This window comes from Ascidiella aspersa, chromosome 1 (assembly GCF_963924565.1).
Source record: "Ascidiella aspersa chromosome 1, kaAscAspe10.2, whole genome shotgun sequence".
Classification (NCBI taxonomy): Eukaryota; Metazoa; Chordata; class Ascidiacea; order Phlebobranchia; family Ascidiidae; genus Ascidiella; species Ascidiella aspersa.
Window position 1 is genome coordinate 28,627,522 of NC_139447.1, and position 24,120 is coordinate 28,651,641.

The 24,120-nt window shown below is 36.1% G+C and overlaps 4 protein-coding genes across 4 annotated transcripts; 1 reads left to right on the forward strand and 3 right to left on the reverse strand.

Moving 5' to 3' along the window:
- The first annotated feature begins 146 nt into the window (after positions 1-146).
- On the forward strand, positions 147-1,827 carry LOC146169283 (translocon-associated protein subunit beta-like). Its single transcript, XM_083388764.1, has 4 exons — positions 147-362; positions 539-746; positions 919-996; positions 1,376-1,827. The coding sequence occupies exons 1-4, from the start codon at positions 196-198 to the stop codon at positions 1,481-1,483; spliced, it is 561 nt and encodes a 186-aa protein (XP_083244890.1). The 5' UTR covers positions 147-195; the 3' UTR covers positions 1,484-1,827.
- A 517-nt stretch (positions 1,828-2,344) lies between these two features.
- LOC146169284 (calcium and integrin-binding family member 2-like) lies at positions 2,345-5,086 on the reverse strand. The gene is made up of 5 exons (XM_083388765.1): positions 5,036-5,086; positions 4,071-4,218; positions 3,523-3,629; positions 3,041-3,129; positions 2,345-2,366 (listed from the first exon to the last, which is right to left on the reverse strand). Exons 1-5 carry the CDS (start codon positions 5,084-5,086, stop codon positions 2,345-2,347), a joined length of 417 nt encoding a protein of 138 aa, XP_083244891.1.
- Positions 5,087-8,586: 3,500 nt separating this feature from the next.
- LOC146169285 (sodium/iodide cotransporter-like) lies at positions 8,587-15,889 on the reverse strand. Its single transcript, XM_083386377.1, has 13 exons — positions 15,832-15,889; positions 15,397-15,500; positions 14,891-15,079; positions 14,644-14,709; positions 14,227-14,346; positions 13,665-13,819; positions 13,449-13,589; positions 12,949-13,167; positions 11,765-11,877; positions 11,080-11,237; positions 10,084-10,271; positions 9,773-9,894; positions 8,587-8,813 (listed from the first exon to the last, which is right to left on the reverse strand). Exons 1-13 carry the CDS (start codon positions 15,887-15,889, stop codon positions 8,587-8,589), a joined length of 1,860 nt encoding a protein of 619 aa, XP_083242503.1.
- A 675-nt stretch (positions 15,890-16,564) lies between these two features.
- Positions 16,565-22,252, reverse strand: LOC146169286 (sodium-coupled monocarboxylate transporter 2-like). The gene is made up of 12 exons (XM_083386389.1): positions 22,195-22,252; positions 21,991-22,094; positions 21,428-21,547; positions 20,616-20,735; positions 20,386-20,540; positions 19,588-19,728; positions 19,200-19,418; positions 18,347-18,459; positions 18,119-18,276; positions 17,648-17,808; positions 17,296-17,417; positions 16,565-16,764 (listed from the first exon to the last, which is right to left on the reverse strand). Exons 1-12 carry the CDS (start codon positions 22,250-22,252, stop codon positions 16,565-16,567), a joined length of 1,671 nt encoding a protein of 556 aa, XP_083242515.1.
- Positions 22,253-24,120: the final 1,868 nt, after the last annotated feature.

Genomic DNA, 24,120 nt, shown 5'->3' on the forward strand with positions numbered 1-24,120 from the left:
ATAATTTTAACATTTTTTTATAGGATTTGTTTTGCAACACTAGGATATTTCTATGCTATTTAGTAAAGATTTTATATATATTTAATTACATTACAGTTTATATAAAAATGTCTTACTAAATCTATATATTTGTTCCATTTAGGAAGCACTATCCCTAATTGTTGTAGCATTTTGAATTGTTTTTTAATTAAAATTATGAAGCACTGTTTTATTGCCCTTTTTGCTCTTTTATCATTTTGTGGATCAGTTTATTCTGAAGAAGGAGCAGCCAAAATTATTCTCATTAAAGATGTTCTAAATACGTTAATCACGGAAGGCAATGACTTGGTTGTTAAATACTCATTGTTCAACATTGGCGATGGGTAAGTTGTTCAAATTACAGTAAAACTGTAAGCAAAAAAAGCCTATAGTTATTTTCAGTATAAAGTAATATCTTAAAATTTTCATGTTAGTAGGTAATAAATATTGAAACCAAAGCTTTACTTAAGCTTATGGTCAATTTCATGCGACATCAATTTGTAAACTTTTTTATCAACAGAACTGCTACTGATGTCCAGTTGGCAGACTCTTCTTTCCATGACAGCGACTTTGAGCTGATCTCTGGTATGGTGAATGTAAAATGGGAGAGAATTCTTCCTGGTACTAATGTCTCGCATGTGGTGATTGTTCAGCCACTCAAATCTGGGGCTTTCAACTTCACCTCGGCTGTGGTTCAATATGTTGCTGCTGAGGGTGATGAATCTACTGTAAGTGTGACTTAAGTGTTTTCTTCCTTAAAATTGTTCTTGTGTTGTGAGCATTGCTATACACACTGTTTCATTGGTACTGTTATACTGTTTCATATATTAGTGTTTTTTGTAGTGTTTTGGCCTTAATTTGCATTACAGCTAAGTATAACATGTTGTTACTTGATTGCAGTTTGGCATGAGCAATGATCTTGGGGAGCTGGATATTTTATCTCAAAAAGAGTACAAGCGGCTTCATGCTTCACATATGGTAAATTGAAAAATGTCAATTGCTGTGTTAAAATCTTTGTTTAAAAATATGTTCTGTGCCATGATGATTTGAAATAACTGCGGTCTTGTGTTTTAAAAAGCAACCAATTTTCCACCTTTAGATACAAATATAGATTTTGTGAGAAACACATCTCCCCGCCTTTATCCCTTGTTTTTAAAGGAGTTTTGTTGGTTGACATGATTTAAAGGCTGTACATACATTCATCGAAAATCTAACCTCTTAACAAAGTTGCAAAAACTTCGGTCTATGTCAGAAATTTTGTTGCTGAAGCATGTTTGCTTTCCAACCGTTTAATTGCACCCACAATGCTACATCTTTATCGTAGCCCTATACGATTTTCCTCCTTTGTATTTTGCAGATTGAATGGGGCCTGTTTGCAGTCTGGTGCATTCCCTCTATAGCCCTGCCCTACCTGCTTTTCTACAAGAGCAAGAGCAAATATGGAACAAAAGCAAAGAAGAACTAAACGCGTCGCCTATAAGTAATGAAAGCAGCAACAGCATCGTAACCGGCCGGTCTTCCATAGATCTGTTGGTCCTTTGTGCCGCTGCAACATTCCCTTTTCCTTGTTTTAGTGTTTTTCCAAATTTGGACGCGCGCGCACCCTTCTGCAACCAATCGCGATTGCCTTAAAATCACCTTAAATTGTGCAATGACGGCGTGAAGGTTCCGCCAGTGATTACTATTTGATACACTCGCGACTCGCTTTCTTTTTTCGGTTGTCGGTTGAATGAAGTTTCTCTCCTATTTTTAGGGCCAACGAAGCAGTTGTTGCATTGTTATAATAAAACGTGGTGATGGTTTGATCTATTTTGGAAATGTGTTATCATTTTTTTGTACGCACTTTAGTGTTGATAGTTCTGTTAAAAGGCCTGCAAAGAGTTTGATTATGGTTTCTTTAAACTATGTTTAAACAGTTCGTTCATGGTACTCTACCCAAAACCAATGTTTGTTACATTCGTAAAAGAACTTTAATATCTTCTGTAAGGTCACCTACCGAAGGCAAACTAGTTGTCGTCGTGAAGCTGTTACGACAATTATCTTGTGTGATTAAATATGTTAAGTCCGGTAAATTACCTAACTAAACACTGAACTGTTCGCACATCTACATGCCTTCAAATAATGAAATCCCCTTAAAACGTAAAAAAGTAACATATGGTTATTTTTGGTGAGCAGCTATTTTGTTCTATTGTAAAGCGCTTACCAATGTAACAACACATAAGGCGACACACTGCGTTTATTTCTATACCTTTAAAAGCTAAAAAAAATTACGAACGCTACAACTTTCCATTAGTTTCTCAAAGGTCATGAACTTCTTGCTGTTAGGCTATATCCTGATGTGGAAGGTACTGAAAAAACAGAAATGTTGTTAACGAGAAAAAAGACCGATAAAAATGTAAAACAATGAAATAAATGCATAATGGAACACCCGGATTCTGATAAAAAATCAAGAGACGCCTAAGAAAATTTTCAAGAAACAATAAGTGTAAATTTTGCCTCAAATTATTAAAAGGCATCCTTAACATTGTTAAAAACGTGGGGAAATTAATGAAAAAAAGCTGGTATCCAGTAAAAAATGTACAGAAAGGTCGTACTCGTAGCATATGAATTAAATTGAAAAAAACCTAGATATCGACAACTTGAATTATTTATAACGCAGATAAACACTATGTGTATTTATCCAAAACTCATATGTTAAATATATGAAGCCTGAGACCACCGACTTAATATATGTTTGCCCGGATAAGACTGTCGGCGGAACGCATTCTCAAACACTAGCTACATTTGCCTCAACTGAAATGCTGGCATATTCAAGTCCGTTCTCAAAATATTACCTAAAATTAGCGTAACCTATAAACATATCCTAAAACTACCCGACAGAGTATTCGTGCCACGGGCCTAAAATTAAAGCCTGTCGCGAGTTACATATTTTCGCTTTACGCCCGGGCTTGGGCCGCATGTTGCACACCCCTGTTGTACACGATGGCTCTTGTCTTATTTGCCCAAGCACAAGATCTCATACCTCAGGAAATCCGGCGCCCTAGACATGACGTGTTCGAATTCCATGAACGATATTTGCATGTCGTCATCCATTTCTGCTTCCTCTAATACCTAAAAACATTTTGTTTCACTGCTGAATAACAATCAGTTTTTGTCATAAAGAAAGATGCTGTAGCCTGTGAGGTGTGTAGAATGCACACGTCAGAAATTTGGAAAACAGTGACAAGATTACATTCCACTTTAGGAAACAAATTTGAATGTTCTGCATTTGCCTATTGTTTGCAGTTAATACGTACGTACTGAAATTTTTCATAAAAAATAGTTTTGTCTAGGGGTAAAACGATGTGAAATAGAGTGACAACAAAACTTAGCCGTTTTAAAGTTATCATCTATACACGTTACCAAACGATGAAAACGCAAGGCAAGGTTAAAAATGGAGATTGGTTGCATTTCGATTTTTGCGCTAGAAATGTAGCCGTTTGCGCTAACAGCTAATCTCGAGACCTTGTTGACGACCAGACTCAGTTCGTCGTTTGTCAGCTTCTGCCTTGTGAGACGTTGTAAGGTCCATTCCAGGTCGTCAACGCTGATTTGCTGGTCGTCGTCGGCGTCTAAATGGCGAAAATAGCGTTTTTTGTATGCTTTATCGTATGTTAAAATATACAAACCTTACATTAGGTATAGGTAAAGGATTTTTATTCAAATGGCATGACTTTGATTAATTTTATCCGAGACATGTAAAGAAAAGTTAATCGATTAAAAAACGTTTTTATGCTGGTTAATTTGCAAGTTAGGGGGAAGATCGCGTTCCCGAGTTAGGCGACATGTGACACGCAACATAGCACACGTGTTTTATGCGAACTTTTAGCTTGGTTTTAGGCGTTACACTTTTAGAAACCGTTCTGGTCTTATAGTAGAATGTCGAAAATTTCTTCAAATCTCAAAGCTTTCGTTAAACATGCTGTCAATAAAACAAATGTTTTCCTAATATTTTAGGCAACGTATTAGCTTTCGTAGTGCCGACTCATTATAACAATATAATCCTTCCGTACCGTATATTTTGAAGGCGTAAAATGCCTTAACTTCGCGAGAAGCGTGGTCGCTGAGCACACTAAACATGTTTAGAAAGTTCTCGAAGTTCATCAGTCCGCTGCTGTTTCCAGCAAACACCTGGATCACTCTATCGGCAAATGGGTTGTCCTGCAACAAGCCATATTCTTACAGTGAGAAGACTATGGTAAAACAATTGCCGGTTGATGGATGTTTCGTGCTAAAAACTAAGGGGCACTGTTCAACATTCAATGTAATCTAAGTGTAAGCTGAGGGCTTAACAAAAATTATTGGAAAATGAAAAAAATTCCTTTGTCAAGCCTAAGTAATAGATTAAATATGACGAATCGTTGCCTCACCTTAAACTCTGGCATTTGCTCGATTAGCCTTGACGGCAGAAGAAGCTCTCTGCATTGCGAGTCCGACATAAGCTTGGGAATCAGTTCAGGGTTTAGTTGTCGAAAACGCTTAAAGAGGCTAAAAAGCAAAGAAGTTTAGATGTCAAGTTTGCAAGTTTTTGTATCACTTTAAGCTACGGCGTATAAGCTTAAGTAGCCTAATGGAAGTATGGCGTCAAAATATGAAAAATGGCTCCCCAAAATTATCGATTTTTTATATTTCTGTTGGTATTATCAAACTATATTAGATAAAAAAGGCTAGGCTTTTTATTGTAAGAATAAGATAAGTTAGTGGTTCTGGTCAATAGCATGCACTTGAGTGCAACTTTTAGTAGCCTACTATCCAAGAACAGTTTAGTAAGAATCCCGACGAGACTACAGCACTGAATAAAAATATTTAATGAAAAGACTCACCCTAAAATTTCATTCGCGGTGAAATACGTACAATCCTGTAAAACAAATTTACATTTAAACTAGACTAGACGTTCTGCTTGACCACTATAACCTACTGTTAATGATATCCACGTATTTTTTAAGAATAAAGAATGACTGTAAAAGAACTGTATTACCTGGTAACAGTCTAGTTGCTCTTGGGTAAAGACGGCTTGCTTGTTGCCCATATTATAACAGGTTTCGTCATCTCGCCTAAAATACTTAACATTCCTGTCTTTTAAATACCAAAACATAATTAAGGTTATCAACTGTGGCTTCAGTAGTAATACATTGTGAAGCTTGCTTTGCGCAATCGCCATTAAACTGTTGCGATTTTGAACCGTTATTTAATCTCTCCAAACCGTTCATATTTAAAATAAAAAAAATCAATGAAAGATGAAAGAGGTAGCCTATATTTAGCTAAATCGATGTGTAAATACAGAAATTACTAATTTTATAAATATATAATCTGGGGCTAAAAGTTTCTACACTGTAGCTCGAACCTGAATAATCCAAACAGCTATTCTACGCCACTTAACCAATTTGAAACGATTAAGCAACACTTCTTTTTGGCTATAGTAGGCTACACCACACTTATATACGCCTGTTGATTTTGTCTGTGTTTTTTTACTTGATGAGTCGTAATTAAACCATAAGAAATCGTACGCTAAGCCTCTTGATTTTTAGACAGGGTTTTTTTCGTTTTAGAAAGCTATAGTTAAACAACCAAGGTAGGCGCAGACTACTGTATTCCTCACAATGTCACCGTTGCGGATCCAGTTTATTGACAAAGGCGCATCGATTCAGCTGATTACAACCGACCCAAATTAAAACGTCGATTCATGTCGAGGTCGCCTGGCCTTCTTGAGCCGGTTTGTTGTGGTAGCAAGCAGCCTTTTCAAACAAGTGTTTTTTGAAATAAGTTAAGTCCAAGTCGAATCTTTTGCAAACAATAACGAGAGCAAGACAATTAACTTCAAGTCAAGTCATTGACAGCAAATAAACGTTAAACTAATAACAATTAAATGAGTAACTCAACCAAGCAATATTCAATACCTCAACCAAGCAATATTCAGCAAGTAAATTGTTTTACGTGCAAAAATTAAGATAAATAACACAATTCTATGTAAAAAGTTTAATGAAAACACTTAATTTTAAGCCAAGTTATTCGACATAATCATTTAATTCCGAGTGAAGTCAGGTTTTCAAAACACTTCAAGCCAAGTCACTTTACTATTAGGTCCCCCATTTTTGGAGAATAATTTTCAATTAAAATACTTTTCTCAGCTCAAAACAATGTTTATTTTATTAACAATGTTTCAGAAAACTTACCGTCAAAAAGTTGTATTTGGTAAGACTAAAAATATGCTTAGTTTAGTGTTCGAAACAAGTATAGGTATAGTCAAAAAATTAACGTAATAAACGAAGATGCTGCACAAAAAGTCCTGAATAAAACAATAGGCCTACCAATTTTACCATAGTGAATAACATACATATTTTACAAAACAATCTAGCAATACGAAGGCCTTCTTGTTCTTGAATGTAGTGCATTGCTTTTACCGACCATTGTTCAGCCATGTTGTTCAGCCAAGTCTTGAAAAAGTTGATTTGAATAAGGGTTAAAAGATGGTAAAGAATTGCCTTAACAATTGCACCCTTCTGGTTCTAGTGAGCTGACTGATTATACAAAAAAAGCAGTGTTCGGCACACAAAACCTAAATGAAACATATAAACTTTGCACTACGCCAAAAAATATACCATCTTTTAGTAATTTGCAAAGTTATGTCGTATTCGGGCGAGGTTGTTGGACCAAATCAAGAATAACGTGCTTTAAGCCAGGGTTTCCCGAACTGTGGTCCGCGGACCATTGGTGGTCCACGACTTCTGCACAGGTGTTCCGTGATTAAAAAGTCACACATATACTAGGGCTACCATATTTTCAGCACCCAAAAAGAGGACATTGTTTTGCCGGCAAGTACAACGAAAGCAGAATTGTTACGTTTGAGTTTCATGATGTTTTACATAATTCAGACTCAGCCCTTGTATACTTTGCGGTCCCTTTAACATTTGCCAATAAGGAATGATAATTTTTTAACGAGATTGTGAAATTTTTTATACGAAATATAATTGAAATTATATACAACCGCCAAGATGCTCGAAACTGATCCAACTAGTAGGCTGTCTCTTTCTTTTGCGGCTGGATCAGAGAAAAAAATGTTTTTTTTGGCGTAATGTTTGCAACAACAAAATGCTAAACAAGAGGACATTTCAGCATTTTTAGCGTCCTCGGAGGACCGTTCACTTCTTTTGAGAAAATAGGACAAATCCTCCTAAAAAAGGACATATGGTAGGCCTGACATATACCTTGTAAACCACGTACCCTTTCAAAGATAATTGCCGCAGCTATTCACAACTTTGATTTCGAAAGCTTCTGCTATCCAGTATCGTAAATCTTACTTGTTGCGCCTTCGTTTTAGTCCAAAAGTTGTTTTCTATGACGTAATAATATATTCTTATCGCCATTCGAAAAAATACGGGTCCGTGGACTCCGACTTACGAGTTTCTTTCTCAAATAACTCAGAGAATTGAGGATTTATGCAGAAAGAAGCAATCGCATCCGTCCTATTGATGTTGCAGTTTTTTAAATAAATAAAATTCGTTTTTTTTTTGCTTTTGTATTGCGGTCCTCGAAAAAACAGATTCACAAATAGTGGTCCATGGTCCAAAAAAGTTTGGGAAACCCTGCTTTAGGCTACATGTATATAAAACAGTTTTACAATAAAATTAGTGAAGAATGAGCTTCTGTTTTTATAGCAGCATACAAAGCAAAGCCCTTAAATGTAAACGGACGAGCTTACTTGATTATCTTTGTAGGATAAATCTTAGCAAAGTTGCCTCAATTGGCATGCTGCGCGTTTATTTTTTCAGTGTCACGAGTGCGCTACACAAATCCAATAAATGACCCACGTTTGCGGCGTGCAATTAGCGTGCGAGACACGGAAATTTGTCCTGTTTGATTTAGTTTTGCCTTGACCAGGGCAACCAACTTTTAGCAAGTTTAAGAGTAGCTCGCAACGAAACCTTTTACATTTGCTTGGATTCTGACAGCGCTTGTAAGCGGTTTTGAGGTAAGAAATTATTTATTAAATACTAATTTTTTTTCAAAATATATCGAGATCCAATCCAATACCAGTGACGTTATTAATGTGCTCAAACAAGCAAAATTTGATGCAATTTATGGAACATTCGTAGGCGATTTTTTACTGGTTATTGGGCTACAATTGCATTAATGTTAAAGAGTTTGATTATTTCCTGCTATTAACCTACTAGTTTTAATAAATAAACAAAAGTAAGTCGACATAAATTGCATATTTTCGCACAAGTCACAACGTAATAACAAATTCTTTAGCTTATTTGTTTTATACCGTCAGGGTATGACGTTATATTGCGTGTATTTCAGATCCTATTTTTGACACGTCTCGCCACAACATTTTAAGTTTCTCATGCGGTCCGCGGCAAAAAAAGTTTCCCACCACTGGTCCACATGCTACGGAATACGAATCAATGCTACCACTAGCTCTAATATGTCAGTAATAAGCTAATATTTCACAAATGCCATTTTTTTAATTTTAAAAATTAATCAATTAATGGTATGAATGAAGTGATCTATATATCACTGTTTGACTTTTTAGTCCGGCGTTGATTTCGTCAAGGAAGCAATCTCTAATTCTTGCGTTTTCTCATTTTTGTCAGTATAATGGAGATTCAAAGAAGATGTTTTGCTGTTGTCAAATGTTGATAGACTCTTTTCTGGAACCCCCAAACGGAAGAATTGTCGAAATTTCTCAGGAAAAGCATTGTTGTCGAAAATCGGCGAAAAGAGCTTTGCGTCGAGATTCTTTGGATTTTGGGCTCCTACACATATGGCAAAAATAAAGTAAGTTTTTTTAAGTTGTTGATCAAGTGTTTTGCTGCTGTCAAACGATTCATAAATAATATTACCTAAACAAACATATTTAAAAAAAGTAAAAACTTTAAAACATTTCGACGAAAAATAGCAATTTTAAAAATTCCCGGCTTTCATGATTTTTAATGAAATATCGCAATCCGATATTCCATTAAATATCTGAAATCAGAAATCCCCTATAATACAATGTTGTACGTTGTTATTTGTTGTACGTTTTAAGGATGTAAGAGCCCTATAGCATGGTTGAAGTCGCTTGTTTCAAGAAAAGTCATATCGGCCTGTTCCTTATAATCAAGGTGAATTGTTTTTTTTTTGGCCAAAGGGGTCGAACGCTAATACTTTTAACAGCAACTCACAATAAGATATATAAAGCTACGGAATCCAAAAATAAATTTTGTATATACCTTAGTAGCTTAGTTCTAAGACAAACGACATAATGAAGCGTAATACGCAGTAAAATCTCCCACGCCTACGAATTAAAACGTAAAATCGTCGGAACAAGACGCAAACCTGTCAGAATAAGCAGCAAATTTGATAGATGGATAAATTAAAATTATAACTTTGGTTAGGTTTAAAATTATAAGGTGAATAGGGCTGAAGTTAGGGGTATTTTTTGGAATAAGTAAAAGGCCATTTAGACTTTATTCTGACCGATATGGTCTGATTCCGAATCATATTTTTTCCTACTATTAGGTATTAGTCCTATTTTGGCCTCATATTTAACTGTGTGTTATTCCGACCTTGATATTGTTCTAGTTTCGGTCTTATTACTGAAGTTTGTCTTAGCCGACCCCCTTATGACCAAACAAGAGAGAAAATTATAGTGCGATGCATCGAACAGGAAAAAAACACATGTAGCTACCGTTTTGAAGATTTTGTAGAACTAACGAAGAGAAATGTTACTCACCGGTAATAAACGAGACGAGTAATCCGATAACGACTGTTAGTATTAGTCCCATAGCTGCCGTGTACATCAGCGAAATTGCATAGAACGGGTTGTAGTATTTCGCAGTTGGCTGCGCCACAGTGCTAATTAAAAATACTATATTACAACGCGGTTTTTTAATCTAATATTACACAGTTTGTCTAGCATGGAAATATTTTTTGGACGACTAAGAATAGTAAAACAATATTTTGCACTTTCGAGCCTCGTATTATGTGAGATTATTCTGGTAACCGGCCAAATAAGAATTCGAATTATAGATAATTGATTCATACCTCATATTAGCAGTCATGTAACTAGCTGGCGTAACATTCGCATTTATATTGGTGATGTTGTAGTCTAAACATCGGTCAATCGAAGTTGGCAAGACCCGTTGCGTTTCTGGGGATCTCCCGCTTAGTAATCCACCCAATCCAATCCAAACCATGATCACGGTTGAGATCAAATGACCTGCTATTGCCCCCTTCAACACAAAATACAATAATTATATTTGTTTAATTTAAAAAGCGGGACTTATAGTTCGAAGCATTAATATCTTCAAAAGCCAAAACTTTGAACCCGAATAGAATAGGTTGAAGCTAAAATTTAAGACGAAACGTTTGAAACAAGTAAATTTTTTTACCTTTTTCATGAAAATTTTTTTCCGTTAGGTTGCCCTTGTTATAAAAAAAAATAGATGATTTATGTCGTTTTGTTGAGACTTTGAGCGACAAGGTTTTATAAAAAAAAAATCAAATAGACCTAACTATCAGGGTCTCAAGTTTTGCGACACAGTTTTTCGCCAAACATTACCCTGTAGCTCGCTCTTCTATTGTAAACGAAGTTATAAAGGGACGTTTCGGCAGAAGATACCAGCTCACCTCATCCGGGGTAATATTTCAGACGAGAATGCGTTAGCCAGCTTATATAATCCAAAAGAAAACAAAGAATATAATAAGAATATTTCAAAGCCATACAGAAGTAGGTATCATTTTGAACTTTTCGAATAACTTTTTATTCATGAATAATATAATGAATAAAGATAATAACTAAAGAGTTATTCGAAACGTTCAAAATAATACCTACTCCTGTATGGTCCTTGATATTCTTTTTGCGTCTTACTATAACCTCCAACCATTACGCTCTAGATTAACTGTAGATTTAAATAAAAAATCTAGACGTCGCTGAAGTACACGATAAGCTGTAAAGCGACGGGGTCATCCGGTGCAGAACTGCAATGTCGGACAACAAGCGTTTAGCGTTAGCTCCAACGACGACTAGATAGAACTCACTTTCGTGTTCGTCCACGGCAAAAACACGCCGAGTGTAAAGACGCCCAGAATGGGTCCGGCGAACGCACCGCGGATCGCTATCACCATGGAGAGGACTGTGCCTGATGTAAGGGAAGCGCCGTACGCAAGAGTTGTTACCGTGACACCGAGGAGGAAAACTGTAGGCAGAAAAACTTGCCGTTGTTTTGTGGAGGTATAGAATGGCTAAATGAAACCTGGGCGGCTTGTAGAGGTAAGACGTCCGAAACTTTTGTTGCAATAACGAGATACTTGGAAATTTTAAGAAAATGAGCGTTTACTTAATTTCTTAAAGCCATAATATTCGTTAGTACTTTTATGTTTTCAAACTTTTTGGCAACTCAAAATGGTTATTGTTCCGCTTTATATGAATTTACTATGGCTCTTTGAATGGCTTGGTAAGTTTCTGTACGAGTATGTATATTGACACCACGCGTTGCTGAACTTTAAAAAAAAACGCGGTAGTATACTATTGGATAAGACACAGTTGACGTTTTTTTAACAACGCTCACTGACACGTTCTAAAAATGTTGCACGATAAGGTAAGCCAAATTGCATGGCTTACAAAATCGTTCCACAAACATGTTGCAATTGTGATATAGTACCGAATCCAATTGTGATATTTTGACCGAATCCGTAATAAAGCAGTCCAGTTATTTGGCCCAACCTGTGACTTTTCCAATGGCGAGTTTCGCCACGTTGCTTAGGTTGGGGCGTCGTGGAACCACAAAGTCTTCGAGAAGCTGGGCGCTCAACGAATTTATGCCAGATGAAACCGTACTGAAGTTGCAATGCAATTGGTAAAAACTCGTTTCAAAGATGATGCGTCTTAACGTGACGTCATAAAATAAGCCATATAAGAAGAAGCTTGCGGTTCCCGGCTTACTCGTGTGCAAAATATCAATAATAACAAAGAATATGATAAAATTAATACCCCAAAAATATAGCTAAAATTATTTAAAAAAAATTGTGTTCATGCATTGAAGCAAACAAAAAGATAAGGAAATCGCTTTATGGCAGTGGTTCTCAAACTGGGGTCCGCGAGACAATTTTCTGGGAACACGAAGCACCCAACAAAAAATCTACAACCCGACGCTCCTGAAGAAGAAAACCTCTTGTGCAAAAAAAAATTCAGGAAACTTACTTTTCCAAAGCAAGCTAATAGTTGTTCATTCACCTTATTGTACACTTTATGTTGAATTGTCCATTGTGACTCAAAGTATTGCATTGTGCTAATGAGAGTTACGTTTTTACAGCTTGCTGCGCTGTCAGTGTCACTGTGGGCTGTACGGTCATGGTTTTAAAACTGTTCGTGATTGCTTCACACAAAAAAGTGATTCGTTAGAGGTTAACATAGCCGAGCTGATAGCATAGAAGCAAGTACACCCATCCCATTGATAGCATATAAACAAATGTTATTTTGTGTATATTTTTAAGGGACCGTGAGCAATTTAAAAAGTTGCTGCGGGACCATTGCGCAATTTTTCTAAAAATATTTGAGAACCATTGCTTTATGGCATTTAAAGGGATGCTTTTGACGAACAAGTTGCGAGCCATTTACTCAACAATTATGACTGCACATCACTCATCTCACAGGCCTACCCGCGTAACCTGATAATGTGGGCCAGGATGTAATTATATTTTTTGGTTTACTACAGTAATATTTTAAAGAAGTCTTGATTGTATATTGCGCGATTTCACATAATTGCTGTAACGACTGGCAAAAATAACAAAGCGCATATAGTTGGGTAATATGTATAATAGTTGGATTGAGTGTAGAGCATTAGTGATGAACCATTTCATCTCAAAATACTTAGATGCGGCCCCGATCAATGTTCTCACAACATATACCTCATTGTTCCGCTATACGCGGCTGCCACAAAGAATCCAGCCATTCCCGGGGTCTCTCGAAAAACAATCAGCACCAAGTAGGGCATCATCTGATCCTTTTTGCTGATTTTTCCCGAACCTAACGGATCACAACCTTCGAAGTAAGTGTACGCCGCGCAACCGCTCAAAATCGCTATCGAATACAATAGGATTTTCGGAGGAATAGCGGCCACGGCCGCCCTGAATAAAAAAGTCCGCGTTAACGGTTAGATTTTACAAGAAATCATTCAATTCAAAACAAAGAGCCTACTTATAAATCTTAGGTGAATATTATTTAAAATCGGTTTGGTTTTTGGCGAGGAAATATAGATGAAGTAGAATTTTAAGGCAGCATCAAAAACAAAAAAACTATATCTTATACAAATGATTGCAACTTTGATTACTGCGCCACGTTCAAATATATCACAGGCAAACAGACTTTAGTTTAATCTTCTACCTGCATTGGGGGGAAAGTTACTTACTTCCTGGCACCGTCGACAGTTTTGCAAGACAGATAGCGCTGGTAGATCGACTGGTTTGTACAAGCATTTTGGCACATTTTGATGCTCCCTCCCACAAAAAGTGTCCAAAAGGTGCTCCGAATGGTCGGGTCGGGATTAAAACTGAATGCAAAATTTTCAGTTTGTGTATCTATGTACTTCGCAAACTTTTTACACTCGATTATACAACGTACTCACTCAAACAAGTTGTTTCTCCCTCCGCGTTCAACGGCTTTAAACACCTCACCCAAACCTCCAACCACAATAATCGCCTTTACCAAAGCTGCCAAGGCACCAAACAGCATTATGCCTGCTTGGGCCACGTCCGTCCAAACGACCGCTTTCATACCACCCTGCAACATTGGATCATCGTCGAACCCAGGGGGCACAGGGGCCATGCCCCCAAAAAATAGAAATATTGTCTCTTACGTCACAAACTTTTTTTTTAGTTTGTTACCTCTATTAATGTAGTTTTACTCCTTTTTAGTCATTTTGTTTTTAAATCTTTGAATGATTTTGGAGTATTGCGTTAGGACTCAGATGCTGCTCGAAAAAGTTTGCTAGCATATTTATTTGTGTTCGATACGGCTGTTTATACAATGTAAAAAGCTAAACAAAAAAGTTCAAACCCCACCTCCAGAAAAAATCTTCGGCTGGCTACGCCACTGGTCGAACCCACACATTTTAAAACGTTACAAACGCAAATGCATATATCACTTCAAAAAACATATTAAACGACCTAAAATGAAAACTGACTTACAAATGTTGTGTACAATGTACATATGCCACTGGTCAACAGGATGCTCCATTGCATTGAAATTGGCGTCACGGCACTTAAAGCAATAGCAGGAACGTACACCGTGATTCCCATGTAAAAAAGCTAAAAAATGTAAATCTGGCATAAAGCGAGTCAGTCAAATAGGCAAATACACAACACTTTGCCTCTTCTGGTCGATCACAATAAGCTGTGTTTACTTTCAAGTGAATAAGTTAATGAACGTTTTTTACATTTGACGAAATCTTGTTGAAAATAAAATTTTGTGATACCAAGCTTGGAGAAATGTGTGTGGTTAATCAGGTACAAACAGTCATTTACAGCTGTCCCACATAAACAGTTATAGTTAAATACTGTATAAAAAAATTCAAACACTATAGTAAATCCCTGTCCTTTACATACCATCGATACGAATTCGCTTGCGGACACCAACCGACGTAAAACCGGGTTAAACCGCAACTCCAAATACTATTTGGCAAAGACAAACAAATATTAAAATAACATTACGTTTCCACCCGACGTAGTACGTAAAGATACACTCTCTTTAAGAAACATATACAAGAAACACTTTGCTATAGGTGTAATTATTTTGATTTTGGATGGATAAAAGCAAAGTCTATGTTTGCCAAACTGTATTGCCTCTTCACACCTGATATATAGTGGTAAGTTGCAGTTTGTGCATCAGCGGAATGTAGTAGATGCACGAAACTGTCGTTGCCACCGTTAGGGTTACCGCGTTCCACAATGTCACGAGCCCGTAGACGTACATTTCGGTCGGAACCGCGATCACTGTTAACGCTGATATGAAAGTCACCGCCATGGAAATTCCAAGCGGAATCTAGGAAAACATTTTAACGTGCAAATTGTATAGGGCCTACAAGCATGTCGCATCGTCTTTATCAATTTCAGTCATATTATAGAATAAAGAAGATACAAAAGTGAATATTTTCACCAGAATAATTGAATCGACAGTCTCTTTTTTGAAATAAAATCCTAATAGTCGCCTACTCGATGAAACAAAAAAAAAACATTGTTGATAATCTTATTGTGTCTTGTATTTATTATTTATAGGCCCCCTTTTCCCCTTTTATATACGTCTAATCATTCTCCATTTATATACAGTAAAACATTTCCTTGTAGTTTTAAGCATTTTACCGGGTGCATCACTTTTCCTCCATAGTAATAGTTTTCTGTGTTCTTGACTTTACGATCCTTAACAGCAAAGTAGACCCCGATTAGTCCAGAAAGGACCAAAGTACCTGAGTAAAATTGTTAAACAATATTTGAAATAACATATTATGTGCACCATGGCCTTTGGGTGTTTTTACCACGATTTAATGAAAGTCTATCTATTTTGTTAACTTTAACAAAATTTATCGGCTTTAATGTTAGCTTTATTTTCGAGTAACGATTTTTTTTTTAAGTTGCCAGACAGAATTGAGAAAGCTTATAAAAATCAACTTTCTTAATTCTATCTTGCAATATACTTCAAAAATCTTTACTCGAAATAGACGTATAAAGTTATTACACGATATTTGTCAGTTCAATTAACTATATGACAACGTATTGATCTCTTTTTTTACAACATACCTACGAAAACAATGACATCAGCAATACCAAAATATTTTCTTTCAATGTTTTCTTCCATATTGTGTATTCCTGTATTTCAGTGTTTTCAGGCTTTTACAATCATCTTTTTTACCGCTAAAGCCTGCTGATCAACAAAAAATAGCAAGACCAATGTTTTTGCATAGTAACTAAAAGTATTTTTTAAGTCGGCTTTTGACTAATTTAATTTTTACAAAAATGGGTTTTGGCGCTTCTTGTACGTTTTATTGTTGAACAATTTTTTTGCAAAGCAAGTTTAGAAAAATGGACGGAATAAGGGTCAGTTGAACGACGTGGACACATGTCAACTAATAGATAAACCTGCTTGAGATGTGTACATCCTGTGTTAGTCAATATAAAAATGTGTAAAGCAAAACCACCGCATAGAATTTCGCACGTTGGCAACGAGAAACACCATGTAAAATTATTTGCATAAAATTGGACGAAATATAGTTTCAAAATGCATTGAGGTTACTTGTGTATGTTGCGAAATACACCTACATAGCTTTCGTCACTAATCCATTCTTGCTAGTGTAGACTTTATAGCCTAACCCACTAATTTGTTTGAATACGTTGGTTAGTTTAAAACTGAGCAAATTACTTGGAGAATACATTGTTTGTCAGAAGAAACCACAACTTGTATTCGCGGAATTAGGTTTAAATAAATTTTGATGTGCATAATTTCTTTCGGAACTTGTTTCGTCAATAAAAATAGTTAAAATTCCATAAGTTTATCATTTTGTTCTTCTTCTTTCTGAACTTCAGACGAAATATTTTCGTGGATTTTCTTAACGCTTGACTTGCTCTGCAGTGGAACACCAAAGCGAAAAAATGTCTTAACTTTATCCGGGAGTCTTTTGTTGTCGATGATGGGAGTAAACAGTTTTGGATCAAGATTTTTTGGATCGTTTGCTCCTGCATATAAAGTAATATAAGTGTACATGGTACCTATACGGTGTCAGTAAAATTCTCACTTCTTTGTTATCTTTGTACCATAAAATTCAAAATGCAGTTTGTTTCAATACCTGTCCAATTTGAGCTAGCGTTAAGTACAGGCTTCTCTTGTCGGCCATACTTTGTTTAAAGAAACATGAAAACAATATGGGACAATGACCCTCACATAATATGGTTATTTTTTCTGCGGTCATTGGTGTCAGTGGTTTTGTAAAAAGTTAATAAATAGTGAGTTGAATCAGTAGACAATTTATGCAGTCACATATAGTTACTGCAATACTTGGCATAATGAGAACTCACAGTTAAGGGTATTTGCGAAAACATTAGCTTGATTTTACAATCTATATTGCGCAAATGTTAAGCCGATTTAGCCTCAAAAAGATTTATGGCAGGTATTCCACTCTAAAAAACAAATTGAATATACCAGTCTTATCTAACTTGATACGTTGTACTCCTTACGGTTGAGATTTACAAAACCAAAAAATAACCAACCTGTAGCGAAAGACACGGCAAGACCGATAACGATCGTAAGAAAAAATCCCATTGCGGTAGTATACATCAGAGAGAGTGAGTACATCGGGTTGTAGTATGGCTGACTTGAAGTGGCTTCAGTGCTAAACACCACAACAACCATAATACGGCTTTAAGTTAAAATTTTATACCAAATGACAGGCATTAACTTTATACTTGGTTTCTACTATAATAGGTACATTATTTTACTGGACCGTTGCATATTGCAAGAAGACAAAAGCATTCAGTCTTAACAAGCGACGCGTATTAACGTTATTTGCATTGTGAAGTAAAAATATCTTACCTCAAATCAATAACTTAAAAAATGTCTAACCCAAAAGGTTGTTGCATCAAGTTGGTGGAATTGTAATCAAGGCATTTATCAACCAAAGTGGGTAGAACTCCTTGAGATTCAGGGGATCTCCCGCTCAGTATTCCACCCAGACCAATCCAAATCATAATCGCTGATGACGTCAAATGACCAGTTATCGCCCCCTAATAATATTAAATGAACCACATCAGCACAAACGCATTAGAAATGGGTAAAAAATTCAGTTAAATTCCGTTCTCACGTGTGTTCCTCTTGACCTAGAAATATACGCCTATAGGCTATGGACTATGGTACATCACAATACTTTAAATAAAAAGGGAAGCACTAAACTGCACCTAAACTTCGCAAAAAACCTGGTTATTTTTAAGCGGAAGTTTTTTGTACCTGCCTGCCACATTTCCCAAATTTTACACGTTTTTTACAAAAAAAAACACTTGAGTATTTTTAATACAAATAAACAACTTAACACCATACCTTTGCATTGGCCCAAGGAAAGAAAATACCAAGCGTGTAAATACCCAGGATTGGACCCCCGAAAGCTCCTCTCATCGTCAACACCATCGAAATCACAGTTCCGGTCATCATGGAAGCAAAATAAGCAAGCGCAGTCACAGTCAAGCCCAGACTGAAAACTTAAAAAAAAATGTTGCTTATGTTAAGCTATTAAACAATTTCAAATTTTAATATGACTAGAATTTTTACCTGATAGTTTGCCAATTACGAGCTTGGAAGTGCTACTGAGGTTAGGTCGCTTTGCAGCCACAAAATCCTCTAACAGCTGAGCGCTCAAGGCGTTGATTCCTGACGATACGGTACTAAAGTAGACAAATACTAAAAATTTGCTTTCGGACAAGCAATGCAGCATATGTTTGCTGTTCGCAAGCAATTGCTTCAGGACACAGACTAAAATTAAATTATTAACACCTATTTCCTATAGTTACAATTTCGCGGTTTGCCAACTTAATTAAGCTACTGGGGTATACACCAATTACATGACATTTTGGTGATTTAACGATTATGAAAAAAACATTTCTGAATATTCAGAGTCGAATGACGGACATCTATTAAAAATGCTAAAATTAACGGTGGTAAAAAATGCTTGGTGGCATAGATTACTAAGATAATGAATAGATGCTTCATGAACAATAACAATATTAAAATTCGCGTAAAACGCCATAAAAGGACACTAGAAAGTAGTAACGTTGTAAGTCTGCATCTGCGTACTTTGAGTCCAGAAGTAGAAACATGTCCTAAGTCAGTGCAATCGAGGTGGAGTTTTAATAATAACGGATGTCTCAAAATGATATACATTTGTGGAATTCTAATATTTACTATATAAGTATGGTCTCTGATACATTTTTTGTACAATTCAAGTTAAATCAATCAAGACCTATTTTTCTAATTTGTGCACACAATTAGTGGGGGCCACAAAAATTATAGTGTGCAAAGAATTATTTATGTTGCCTATAAGTCGGCAAAAGGAAAGGGTTTTAAGCCACTCGGCCAATGATTATATTTCTTGACGATTTTAAATTGTGTTAATATTTCCGCCAACCTTAATGTTCCGCTATAGGCGGCTGCCACAAAGAATCCAGCCATTCCCGGAGTTTCTCGAAAAACAATCAAAACTAGGTAGGGCATCAGTTGATCCTTTTTAGTGATTTTTCCCGACTCTAAAGGATCGCATCCCTCGAAGTAAGCGTACGCCACGCAACCGCTAATAACGGATATCAACGTCAGAAATATCTTCGGAAAGATTGCGCTGATAGAGGCTCTAAAATAAAAACAAAAGATTGAATCCCTTTCCTCTGATATCTCTGATTTTTAGTTTGTTTATTTAGGTCATTAGTCATACGTTCTAGGTTCGTTAAAAAGTTTAAGAACCACTGTTCTAGTTAAAGCTAAAGCATTTTGTTTCATATCAAGGTCGTTATTGCACTTACACTCTTGCACCGTTGACCGTCTTGCAGGCAACGTATCGTTGGTAGACGGATTGGTTTGCGCAAGCCATGTTGGAGTAGTAGAAGGAAAGACCAACTGTAATTGTCCAGAACGTGGTTCGTATAGTGGGATCAGGATTCATACTACATTGGAAAACGGTATTTTTAGTTTTTACTCATATGGTGCATTTAATTACGGTTTTATACCAGCCTGTTTTTTACGACCCCTTTTCTTTTAACGCCTAATGTGTAATTATTATGTAATAAGACTGGTTGAAAATATAATGCTGTTTTGTTTGCCATGAGGCATGTAATTTAATTGTGAATGAAAGCACAAAATAAAATAAACGTTGTTTGTAACATTAAATACCACTAGTTTAGTTCGTTTTACTTATTTCTATGATATTTTCTTGGGAAATATGCACTAGAACAGCATAATATAATTTACTACATAAATTGTGTACATGTTTGCTGGACCTTTAGGTTTACCTGCTGCTTGTAGAAATCATTTTGGACATAAAGTATCGCGTTTGATCAAATTTAGCTAAAATAAATTTAGTCGTCTCACTTTGTTTATGATAGTTTTGATAAATTTGCCTTTTAAAGTAAAAATGCGTTGGATCGTTCTTCATAGCGAAATTCCTATAAATACTTGGCATCCTTTCGAAACCGATACCGCCTTGACATCAGACGAGTACTAATAATACACTTGTTATCGGATATCGGCTATACGATCCGATAATATCGTACATCCCTAAAATCATGCCTGGTGTTTGTATAGATGAACATAATATTTCGTACTCAAATAAGTTGCTTCGTCCTCCTCTTTCAATTGCCTGCATTACTTCTCCCATTCCCCCAACCACCATCAGCGTCTTCACCAACGCTGCAAGAGCCCCGATGAACATAATTACAGCTTGGGCCACGTCGGTCCAAACAACTGCTTTCATACCGCCCTAAAATAGAGAGTTGCATGATAAATCTGTTGCGCTTAACCGTTTACCGAACCCCATGAATCTTTATTGACTTACAAAGGTGGTGTACAGCGTACATAAGCCGCTGGTTAGCAGGATGCTCCATTTCATTGAAATCGGCGTGACAACGTTCAGTGCAAGGGCTGGCATGTATACCGTCACTCCCATGTACACCAGCTAAATATGGTAAAATAACTACATGTAGTTCACTAATAGTTCGCAAAGGAAACAAATTATTATGCAAAAAGTGTTAAAAAAGCCAGACTTCAGTTTACCCCAAATGTAACAAAGCTTCAAATAATTACTTAAAACAAAATGCATACCATATTTATTACGTCGCAACCAGAAATGATTCGACGCATCACCGGGTGAAATCTCAATTCCAAATACTGCAAATAAAATATGTGTTAGATGGATAGTCTTATATTTCACTGACTTGGGAAGTATTTCTTTAAAGATGATTTATCTTATCAAGACCTGCGTATACCATTGGCTTACTTACCTTCCTCATTTAATATAATATTAACGTTTTATACTTTAGGAAGAGAAACACCATTTCTTTTCATTTATCAACCATTGCGTGTAAATAGTGTGCACTTAAGACCGCTGGCGGAGTATCGTTGGCAATAAGAACAAATAACCGGCGTCTTTCAACATTATGCCTGGTCGTGTGTTTAGATTAACTTTTGATTATAAGTGTATCGCAAAAGAGTGATCGACAGTCATAAAACTGTTGACCGGATTTAATTAAAAAACGATTATTTTGCATATTGTTTATCACATGGACTGTTTGGGCGCAAAAGATGGCACAAAACTTAAGCAAAATGTAGTATTGTTGCAGTTTACCTTCAAGCTCCCATATATTTTACCTGAAAAATGGTGGTTAACTGCAGCTTGTGCATAAGCGGGATGTAGTACACGCATGCAAACACGTTCGGTATGACGAACCCCAAAGAGTACCAGGCGGTCACCAGCCCGTAAACGTATGCCTCCGTAGGAACACCAATAACTGAGAGCGCTGATATAAAAGTCACCGATATAGATGTGCCGAGTGCGACCTCAAAAAACACAAATAATTCTAAAAGCTTACTAGTTCCGATTACAGACTATCACTCTTTGAATTTCATTTTCATATTGAAATTCGGAAATAATATACACGTATAGAGTCGTATATGCTTCGTTCACGAATGGTTAGTTGTAAATAGTAACTTTAAATGCCGTCTCAAATGCAATATATTACTTTATCTTTATATTTTTTAGCTATAACCCACAATCATAATAAACTGGTTCATATTTCTAATCGTTTCGTATATCGGCGTCAACGTTTTGTATGAAGCATTTAAAGTTTGATATGTATATATTTCACCGTTCTAACACACTATAGATTATCTTTATGATGTCAATAAGACTGGTATAAAATAGAACACGTTACTGGATTCATTTCCTTCCCTCCGTAATAATAGTTTTCCACGTTTTTTAGTTTGCGGTCCTTCACGGCAAAATAGACTCCAATAAGCCCAGAAAGAACCAACGTTCCTGCGCGTATTTTTAAAACTTAAAACAGCAACAAGAAATAATTGATTACTGATTGAATCACAAGATTCGTTAAGCTGAATACTCTGTTATTCGTACTGACCTGCAAAGACGATAACATCACCGGTTCCAAAATAGTCAGCTGAGACTTTTTCTGCCATTGTGGGAGATATTTTTCTGCTTTAAATCCACAACATCAAAATTAACTGCGGTCTGCAGAACAGTGTTGTGTTATGCAAAAGCAAAACTGATCTATGGTAAATGTTTTTTACAAAATCGCAGAAGGCCCACGACATGTGTACAGCCTATGCTCTAAATACTGTTCGACCAATCCTTAATGGCTAACTACCATAAATAACTAACCATGTCTTCCAAAGGTAAGACTTTCTATATAGGGTAAGTAAATCGGATAGAAATCCTAAGTAAGTTCTGCTGTGCAAACATGATATGATCTAGGGCAGTTGTTGTTTTATTGCAAAAACAAAGAAGATAGCGAACTATTTTAAGGATGTGATTGTCATTTTGTATTATACTATACTTAACATGTGCGATCGTCCCATAAAATTAGATTTTGCCGAATTTAGTAGTGTAAACGCTACCACCATTGCACGTTTTCCTTTAGCAATATGTTATCACATAACTTGGCGGCTTTTGTCAACTTCAGCTGGATAAGAGATAAAAAATATCTCGCTTGCTATAAATATTTTCATGAATTATTAGTATATAGCCACACGCTAGTCCGATACCGACTAGAGCTATCTTAAAAACAAATAGTGACAAATATTCTGGATAATTCAATATTTTGAACTGTGCTTCACTACGACAACATTACAACAATACGTATCTTTCTTAAAACCAGTACACTTTTGATTTAACTTCGAATTTTTAAGGCAATACGTAAGCATTTAACATGGAGTTTCTCAAAATCTCCACATTGTGCTGTTAGTCTAACAAATCAAAGAACTGCACACAAAAGTGGTTTAATTTTTAGTTTTATTATTAGAGCACGTTAAGCAGCAATTTTCATTTTTTTAACAAGATTCTGAAACCAGAGTGTTTAAGTCTTTAGGACAGTGGTTCTTAACTAGGGTTCGATCGAACCCTTGGGGTTCGATGCAGCTGTTTCAAGGGTTCGTCGAGAACGTCCTCTAAAACACAAATGCTGTTATTTCAAGCTAAATTCTAATCTCTTTGATGTACCTAGGTGTCATGTAACGTTTAAATTAAAAGTTTGACCAATTAAAACTATGTAAATGCAAGTTTATCATTTGATTATTCCCAGTTTCAGTTGCATATTAGCGCACGGCTTGGCTACAGAACAATAGGTGTTTTAAGACGAACACAAATCCTGGATTCGGCCAATTTGATGGCAAACATAGGGCGAAAAGAAGTACTGAACGAACATTTAGGGTTCGACGAAAGCTTGCAGAATGACTTGGAGGTTCGACAGGTTGTCAAAGTTAAGAACCACTGCTTTAGGAGCTCCGTTCGTTTTTATGAAAACGTCATAGTTGCAAAATTGCTAACTCAACTTCTATGGCCGAATTTTGTAAAGAATATCCTATAGACTCACTTTGAGGCATAAAATTTGACAAACACCCTTACGAACCTATTTTTTAGTCGGATGGAGTATATGGGGTTTACCCTACTTTGAGTAGGCTAAAAAAATGGCGTTTTATGTCCTTATCTACAACGCATAAAACATTTCTCTACAATGCATGAAACATTGCTTCTTTTTGGTGGAATGTGAAAAATCAAACGTAAGGCAATCTAGAAAACTGATAATTTAAGAATGTTTTCGACCGATGTAGTTTATTCTGTCAATAAATGACGAAACGTCATTAACGTTAAAACATATTTTATTACATAAATTGTTTATTACAATGCATACATCTTTAACATTGTTAAACGTATATAGACGTCAAATATTCATTTTTTTAATTTAGGCCATATACCGACTAAGATTGTGCATGGATCGTATTACATTTTTCAACGTGTAAATAAACTTATTAATATGTTTCAGGTTATA